Genomic DNA, 9,271 nt, shown 5'->3' on the forward strand with positions numbered 1-9,271 from the left:
GTTTCATAATGTTACAGTTATACTTATTCATATTATTTCTGCTATTTCTTCAAATTTTGCTTAAAAGTTTGGGTGGACGTATGGGAAAAGGAATGACTAGAGCAATATAAAGGTGAAAGTAGGGAAAATAAGATAATGAACCTAATGTACTCATCATTCAGTTTTAATACCTGTCTATAAATGCCCAGTATTGCACATGTGGTATGTGGTATGTGTTTTACAGTTTATATAGATAAGGATCGCATAAGATTTATGTATTGCAATTGGTTGATAGGTCTCTCAGGTCTCTCTTCATCCATAGATTCCCCTTCATCTCTTTTATGTTCCTGTTTTTTTAATTGAAGAAATTGGCTACTTTGTCTTGTGAAGTTTCCTACAGTCTGAATTTTGCTAGTTGTATACCTGTATTATTTAACGTGCTTCTCTATTTCTATTCACAATTCTCCTGTGAACTGATTATAGATCTAAAGACTTACTCAAAATCAGGTTCACTGTTTTTTTCTTTTAAAAATTTTTACATGTTTTTGGCGACTTTACTTCACAAGTAATTTGTAAGCTTTTATCAGAGGTAAGTATTTTCTGGTTGTTTATATTTTTGTGATGTTTTAAGTCGGATTATTGCTTGGGTTCATTAATTTTCTATTGAAAAATGATTTTCTAATTTTATCATTCCCTCTCCATTTATTAGCTAGATTATTCCTATAAAAAAGAACATCTCCTTATCAATAATCTGGTTACCTTGGAGTTAGTGTGTATTAAGGAAAGGCAAGATAAATTATTGGGTTTTGGTTTTCCCCTTTATTTACCAGTTTTCAAAATAATGAGTTGGTTTGCTAGCACCCTCTAAAGGTGACCAGTTTGTCTTGGGTAGTGTTTTTGGTATCATCGTACTCTCTCATGGATATAATGTATTTGATGTGTTTCAATCCATTACAGGTATTATCTTTATTTATTGCTGTTCAGATCCTTTCATTTTGGCCAGTGGGGCTTACTCAGCAGGGCTGAGGTTGGCTCCTGAGTCCTTTTGCCATGACCTTGGTAGTTGTTGATAGCTTCCTGATATGACATACGACAAGATGTGCTAGGTTCATCTTGTTCATTTTGTGCCCTAGATCTGAAATCAGCTATTTATTTAAGGAGTTGTGGTTTCTTTTAGTGGGAAATGGCATTTAGAGACTACAGTTGGGGTGCTAGGCTGCTGAGTTGATCCTCGTGGTCTTCATGGCTCCTGGGTTGTTCATTGTGTTAGACTTTTTCAATGTACAGAGCTAAGAAATAAGCATTTTTTAAACAGTAAAATACTTCCTCTTCAAATTCAGATTTATTTTGGTTCTCAACAAAATTGTTTCTTATTTTATTTACCCCACCCACAGTATACACAGAATTGTCTCAGTAATAATACCATTGCCATGAAAAGATTGAATATTGATAATAAAACTTTGTAATTAGCGTATATTCCACTAGTAATATACAATCTGATTTCTGTGCTTTAAAGTCACTTGGAATAGTTCCTTCCTTTGTAGTTATACCACCAGTTGGATATACTTAAGTTCATTTGTTTAATTTTACTTTTGATTTTCATTAATTTCTTTTAGAAAAACAACTGTTGGTTGGGCGCGCATTGGCTCATGCCTGTAATCCCACCACTTTGGGAGGCCAAGGCAGGAAGATAGCTTGAGGCTAGGAGTAGAGACCAGCATGGGTAACATAGTAAGGCCCCATCTCTACCAAAAGCTTAAAAAATTAGGTGGGCATGGTGATGTGTGCCTGACGTCCTAGCTTTGGAGACTGAAGCAGAAGCACTTGAGCTCGGGAGTTCAAGGTTACAGTGAGCTATGATTGCACCATTGCACTCCAGCCTAGGCGACAGAGTGAGACCTTGTCTCTTAAAAAAAAAATTGCTTTATAATTACGTAAAATATTTACATGGTGCCATGGTCAGGTCTTAAACCAAAATTATCTTCTCTTTCCCAGTATCTCCTCAAACCTTTTTTTAAAATTACCCTACATAGATAGCTATATATACATATTTTTTTCTGTGTTTAGGTGTAATATATGAGTCATGGTACGCATGCAGAATGAATGATCTAAAGTCTATTAATATTGAGGATTTTTCGCCCATTTATTCGTTTTGATATTTCTCTGTTCTCCCTCATCTTTAATAAAAAGTTAGTAAGAGCTTACTGGAAAAGAAAAAAGTCTCATCTTTAAAGAGCATTAATTCCAGTTTTCTGTTTTTTTGTTTTTTTTGTAGGTAGGATGGGGGTTGTTCCTTACAAACATCTAACTAGCAATTATGAATGTTTCCTTCTTTAAATGCTTATAATTCTTATATGGACTGTTTATTAGAAGTAATAATTGTGGATCTTTTAAAAATTCTAAACTACCTATAATAAAGGGCTGCATTAAAAACACTTCTCATTTTTTCTAAATTTGAGCCTAGTACAGTCTATATTATAGGACATAATAACATAAATGTTTATTTTTTAAAAAATCTCTCTGGAGTCCTTATTTCGTTGTCAGATTTTTTGTTTTATGCAAAAGGTTTAGTTTTTAATGATTTTTATATTTTAACATGATTAAAAAGGCCATTATCCAACTTCTTATTAAAGGTTTGAATTTTAACGTATTGTCTTCCTTTATTTTTCAGGTTTACAATCTAATAATCATATCAACAGAGTAGTAAGTCATCCCACACTTCCTGTTACAATAACTGCTCATGAAGATAGACACATCAAATTTTTTGACAATAAAACGGGTAAGCAAAGTCTTCTTTTCATATTAGTTATACTGTAAATTTGAGATGATCGATAATGCTATTTTATATAAGGTATAGTGAGTTTCAGATATGAAATTGCCAAATGAAACCATTTTAACTCAGATTTTTGCTTTTCTTAATGTTGCACATTTATGTTGTTTTATCCTTAACTAGCCATAATACCTTGCCTAGCTATTATGATTTCTTCAAGTCATGTTAGTTAAATGTAGATCCTTCCATTTGAAATTTTTTCCTCATATTCTGTTATGAATAAGTATGATGGAAGAGGTCTCTTTCTGGTGTTTGGCATTTCCAGTATTTTTTTTTTTTTTTTTTTTTTGCGGCAGTTTCGCTCTTGTTGCCCATTATCTAGTCATTACCTAGAATAGTACATAATATATTGCTTGCTCTCTCTCAGGAAAGGTCTGACAGCTAGAAAGTCTACTTGAGGAGAGACTAGAACAGTCAGGGTACTGAAGGACTTCTAAATAAGAAACATAAATGGTAATTGCAACATTGTTACAGGGTAACAAATTATCAAGTAAGACAGTGACCCAGAATTACAGGTTTCTCTTTGAAGATTATATAGAAAATGGCAATATGTTTTAGTCCATAGTCTTAAGGATGAAACCCTTTTGTTCAAACAACGCTTTCATGGACAGATTCTTTTTAACAAATTGCAGACAAAATGAATATTTATAGGTTGTGCACAGGACGTAAGATTCAAGTGGATGTTCTCTTTAAAAAAATTATTTAAAGTATTTTTTTTTTTTTAATAGTGACAGGATCTCACTGTGTTGCCCAGGCTGGTCTTGAACTCCTGAGCTCAAGCAGTTCTCCCATCTCAGCCTCCTGAAATGCTGGGATTACAGGCATAAGCCACTGCTTCTGGCCCGTGTTCTCAATTTAACACTTTATCAAATCAATCCTTTGAACTATTTTTATGAAACCAATAATGTTTTTCTCTGCTGCAAGAGCAGAGAGGTTAATTTCCTTTGTGTTTCTAAAAAGATTCCTTTTTATTAATTATTGAAGATTTACAGTTATATGGGAAAGTTCAGGAATTTTAGTAGTTATATTAAAAGCAAAAGGTGAGAATCTGTAGAGCTGTTTTATTAGCAGAAATCAAGAAAGTGGTCAGTAAAAGTTTACTCAATATCAAATAAGCAGTGTATAGTCTTTCAAATTGTTTCCAAATTCTACCTATTTACTCTTTCTGTTAACTAGTACCTTGCCTGTAGTATGAAGATAATTGAAGCAGTAGGTTCCAAATAATAGGAAAAAAAAAATCCTTTTCTTTTCATTTCTTTTTTTTTTTTTTGGAGCCAGTCTTGCTTTGTTGCCCAGAGCTGTAGGGCAGTGGCACCATCTCAGCTCACTGCAACCTCCGCCTCTTGGGGTTCAATTGATTCTGGTGCCTCAGCCTCCCGCATAGCTGGGACTACAGGTGTGTGCCACCATGTCCGGCTAATTTTTGTATTTTTAGTAGACATGGGGTTTCACCAAGTCAGCCAGGCTGGTCTTGAACTCTTGAGCTCAAGTGATCTGCCCGCCTCAGCCTCCCAAAGTTCTGGGATTACAGGCGTAAGCCACTGTGCCCAACCATAGTAGAAAAAAGTATTTCTCAGTTGACCTCCTCTCTATCACCTTTCTCTCTCTCTCTCTCTCCCCTCCCCTCCCATCTTTCTATTTCTCTCTGTCTCTGTCTCTCTCTCTCACACACACACACACACACATGCCCTTTTGAGTTATATGAAACTATGAGTTGTCTTCAGATGTGGTGGTTTTTTTTTGAGACGGAGTTTCATTCTTGTTGCCCAGGTTGGAGTGCAGTGGCACAATGACGGCTCACTGCAACCTCCGCCTGCTGGGTTCAAGCGATTCTCCTGCCTCAACCTCCCGAGGTAGCTGGGATTCTAGGCATCTCATTCCACGCCCGTCTAATTTTTTATATTTTTAGTAGAGACGGGCTTTTATCATGTTGGCCAGGCTGGTCTCGAACTCCTGACCTCAGGTGATCCACCCACGTTGGCCTCCCAAAGTGCTGGGATTATAGGCGTGAGCCACTGTGCCCGGCCTGGATATGGTGTTTTCAAAGAACTTCTTTAAAAATTCATTTAATTGTGGTAAACTAGATTGTCCCCATAACTGCTACTTCCGGTTAGCTAAGTTGTTTTTAATAGAGTATTATGTTATAAAATGAGTAGTAAATTTATTGAGCTTTTATGTCTGAAACATGATAGAACTTTATGCTGTGAATAGGCTCAATAAATATTTAAATGAGTAAACCATTTTAATGAAAATTTTCTCAGCATTTTGTGTTCTATACTGCACTGGATACTATCATGTATAAGATGTGGTTCCTGATTTCTCTGGGCTTGTCTAGAGGAAATAAGAGGGGGTGCGGGAGGGTGTGTGCAAAATGAAGCTTTGCCTTAGGAATGGAAAGGTGTTTTTGGGTTGTTTTTAAGTGAAGGAAGTGGTAGTAGGAAGTTACAGGTATGGCGATATTTTGAGCAGAGGCGTGGTGGTAGAAACTTTCTAAGGAACAGAAGTTTCTTATAGACAAAACCAAAGACAAAGTTTGAGGAAGGAAAATAGAATCTTTTGAGGAGGACTTTTAGAACCAGGTTAAGAATATTGAATTTTTGTCTATGCTGTATATGTGGGAACTACTAAAAATATTTGAACAGCAGGGGCTTGGCAAAATTGGTTTAGAAAAATTAATCAAGTCACATTTTGCACTATATGATAGATTCTTGACTTTAAAGGATTTAGAGTTTTCAATTTCTACTATTTATTTCAGAGAGATTTTCAGGGCTCATGGTTTCTACCAAAATTTTGGTAGAGGTACAAATTCAAGTTTCCTATGCTGTGTCTGAAAGACTTAGGTAGTGAGTGATTCTGGAAGAACCTATAGTATGAGTGAGGGATGTGGAGGAGTGGGAGGAAGATCTTATATCAGTTGTGGAGTCATTCATTTAGCAAAATGGCTAGACTATCTGCCATATTCTTGGCACAGTTCTTGAAGCTTGGTGAACAGAATTAAATGTCCTGTCCTCTTGCAGCTACAGACTAGTGGTATATTGTCTATTCTGTGTGAGACATTGTTCTATTTTATTTACATATGTTAACTCATTTGTTCTTCTAATAATATAATAACTCTATAAGGTAGATATAGTACTATTATTATGCCCATTTTACACATGAGGTTGAAAGGCTTAAAGAAGTTAAGTGACTTGTACAGTATTTAAACTCACAAGAGTTTGTTTCTGTAGTTCACATTTGACATCTTTATTTTCTCTCCATTTAATAGAGGCCCACAATATTAGCCAGTGAAAGGGCTTAAGGTGCCAGGGAGGGGAGAATGGGCATGTGCAGTAGCATGTGTCCAGCCTTTATTTCTTTAGTCATAGGAGGAAAAAATTAGGATTAGTATTGGTAGACTATTAGCAGAAGCATGAGGCCAAAATGAAATTGGTGAGATGTGAGAAGCTGCAGGTGTATGTTAGTGAAGGAGAGGTCCTAGTTACTGGAAGGGGTCAGAAGCTTTTGTGATTTATGTGGTCACCAGTGGAAGCCCAACATACAACTTGGTCCAGCATTGAAGTCTCTATTCATGGTCCATCTGAAGGGATTACTTACATTTTGAAGTGATTTTTGTGACTGTGGACAAGAAGGGTTAACTCTCAATTGACTTAAGATAATCAGGGTGAGGGTTAGTTTAGTGCACATGTTGGAGAGCTGGAGTTAAACTTAGAAAATTATAGCATCCTTAAAGAAATGTATAGCTCTCGTATTGGAAAAAAGTCTTTTGGTTTAGAGATGTTAAACTTAGGAGATAGAGGATCATTCTCAAGAGAGAAGCTTGAACTAGATCTGTGAATTAAAACACCATCAAGGCTAGGTGTGATGGCTCATGCCTGTAATCCCAGCACTTTGAGAGACTGAGGCAGGAGAATCGCTTGACACCAAGGGTTTGAGACCAGCCTAGGCAACAATACAAGATTCTGTCTTTACAAAAATTTTAAAAATTAGCCAGGCATGGTGGCATGTGCCTGTAGTTCCAGTTACGTGGAGGGTTGCTTGAGCCCAGGAGTAAGGTTGCAGTGAGCCATGATGGTGCCACTGTACTCTGGCCTGAGTGACAGAGCAAGACCCTGTCTCAAGAATACAAATAAAATAAATTTTAAAACTAAAACTTACCATCACAGATTTAACGTAAGGAAAGCTAATGATACTTGGTATTTAACCCCTAATATTTTGAAAGTATTGTCATGGAGGCCATCCATTTTATACGCTGTGGTCTTTTATAGGAATTTTGAGAGGAGTGGATTCTAGAACTGGAAGATGAATTGTGTTGAACTAAACAATTGACGATAGTTTGTTGAAGACTTTTCTGTTCTTTGGGCTAGCAGAGTAGAATTTCTAAGACTGTTTTGTTTATTACTCTTAGTATTAATGAGAGATAGTTGTGGCTTGAAATGAGAGACTTTAATTTGGTCTTAAATTTTTGACTTTTTAAAAAATTTTGTCTTAATCTGATAAGTGTTTAATAGTTCTGGAAAGTGACAGGACATTTTTTCTTTTTTGAGACAGAGCCTCACTCTGTCACTCAGGCTGGAGTGCAGTGGCACAATCTCAGCTCACTGCAGCCTCCGCCTTCTGGGTTCAAGGGATTCTCTTGTCTCAGCCTCACTAGTAGCTGGGATTACAGGTGCTCACCACCGCACCTGCTAATTTTTGTATTTTTAGTAGAGGCAAGATTTCACCATGTTGGCCAGGCTGGTCTTGAACTCCTGCCCTCAGTTGATCCGCCTGCTTCAGCCTCCCAAAGTGCTAGGATGATTATAGGCATGAGCCCCTGCCTATTACTTTTTATAGGTTTTTTGGAGTGTATTTTTGCACATTTTATTATGTTGTGGTTTTGTATTCAGGTCAACAGCTATAGCCCCATTACAAATAATAAAACTAGACCTCTTTCATATCTTAGTGTAGAGTATCATCATTGGGACCAGAGGCATGGTTAATGATTATAACTAGAATTTTAGAAAAAGCCTCTATCTTTCATTAGGGACATCCCAGGCATTTGAGTAATAAAGACTCATTGCTGAGTGAAAGGGGAGTAACTTATAAAAGTATCAGTATTTCTATTTTATTGCCTGCCTAGTGAATCAGTTTATAATGCTTTCTATCCATCCAAAGCATGTATTGCCATTGCAGGATGCCCTTGCCCCAAAGTATTTGTGCAATACAACTTTGTATTCACAACTTGTCTTTTAAATTCTACTTTCTATTGAATTCCATTTGCTTGCCAAATCTTCACTGAAGATACTAATTAAGTCACATTTTCCAGAGCAGCGTTTTTGTTAATGTCTGGGGAAATCTAGAGTTATTTGTTTACCTCCTTTCTTTTTTAGAGTATGTAAAATGATTTTATTTCAAAGGATAAGTGAACTGAACTTGATAATGGAATGTTTAGGTAGAAATATATTTTTTGGTGATTTAGTTTTTGTTAGCCCAGTATATAATATAGTCTTAAGGTCTTTCACTGACACTTTTCCTTCCTTCTCCCCTCCACTCTCCTTCCCTCCCCTCCCCTTCCCTTCTTTTCTTTCTTCTCTTTTCTCTTTCCTTCCCATTTTCCTTTCCTTTCTTGACATTTCTCTTTGTTGCCCAGGCTAACTAGAGTACAGTGGCAACTCACAGGCACAATCATAGTGCACTGCAGCCTTGAACTCCTAGGATGAGGTGATTCCCCAGCCTCAGCCTCCTGAGTAGCTTGGGACTACAGGCACACCTCACCACACTTGGCTTATTTAATTCCAATTTACATGATCTTAAGCCTTTGATGCAATCCATTGTCATTGCTTTACAGTGTCTATCAGATATTGTCAGATACATGTTACACAGATGTCTTTTTTAGGAGTAATTATCAGAGAAATTTCTGCATTCGAATTAAAATTGTCTTGAAAACATTACTGTAGTGGTGGATGTACTCTTAAAACGTTATGTTAAGTGAAAGAAGCCAGACACAAAAAGCCACATATTGTATGAGTTCACTTATACGAAGCATCCAGAATAGGCCAGTCTACAGAAAGAGTTGATTAGTGGTCAGGGGTTGGAGGGACAAAGAGGAGTGATTGCTTAATTGCATATGGGGTTTCCTTTACCAGTGATGAAAATGTTCTGAACTCTAGAGAATGGTGATGGTTGCATAACCCTGTGAATGTTCTAAAAGACACTGGATTGTGTACTCAAATGTTTATAGTGGTAAATTTTATGTTGTGTATATTTTACCACAATAAAAAAGTTGCTATAATGATTGTTTTATGTCGATGCTATATTGTAGTTTCTGTTCTCTCATTAGTATTTGTGAAAACTTAATCTGTTCTGTTATGTTTTGTTTAGGTAAAATGATCCATTCTATGGTAGCTCACTTGGATGCTGTTACAAGTCTAGCAGTAGATCCTAATGGAATCTATTTGATGTCTGGAAGTAAGTCTTAAAGTC

General features: G+C 36.4%; 1 protein-coding gene across 7 annotated transcripts in view; it reads left to right on the forward strand.

Annotated features, from left to right (window-relative positions):
- Positions 1-9,271, forward strand: part of LOC105477932 (striatin 3) — a 141,819-nt gene that overhangs the window by 123,314 nt on the left and 9,234 nt on the right. For all 7 annotated transcript variants that reach the window (XM_011734799.2, XM_071100369.1, XM_011734801.2 and 4 more), the window contains 2 exons: positions 2,651-2,758; positions 9,170-9,256. In XM_011734799.2, coding sequence (XP_011733101.1) covers positions 2,651-2,758; positions 9,170-9,256 — 195 coding nt within the window. The remainder of the gene's footprint in view (positions 1-2,650; positions 2,759-9,169; positions 9,257-9,271) is intronic.

The sequence above is a fragment of the Macaca nemestrina genome, chromosome 7 (genome assembly GCF_043159975.1).
Source record: "Macaca nemestrina isolate mMacNem1 chromosome 7, mMacNem.hap1, whole genome shotgun sequence".
NCBI lineage: Eukaryota > Metazoa > Chordata > Mammalia > Primates > Cercopithecidae > Macaca > Macaca nemestrina.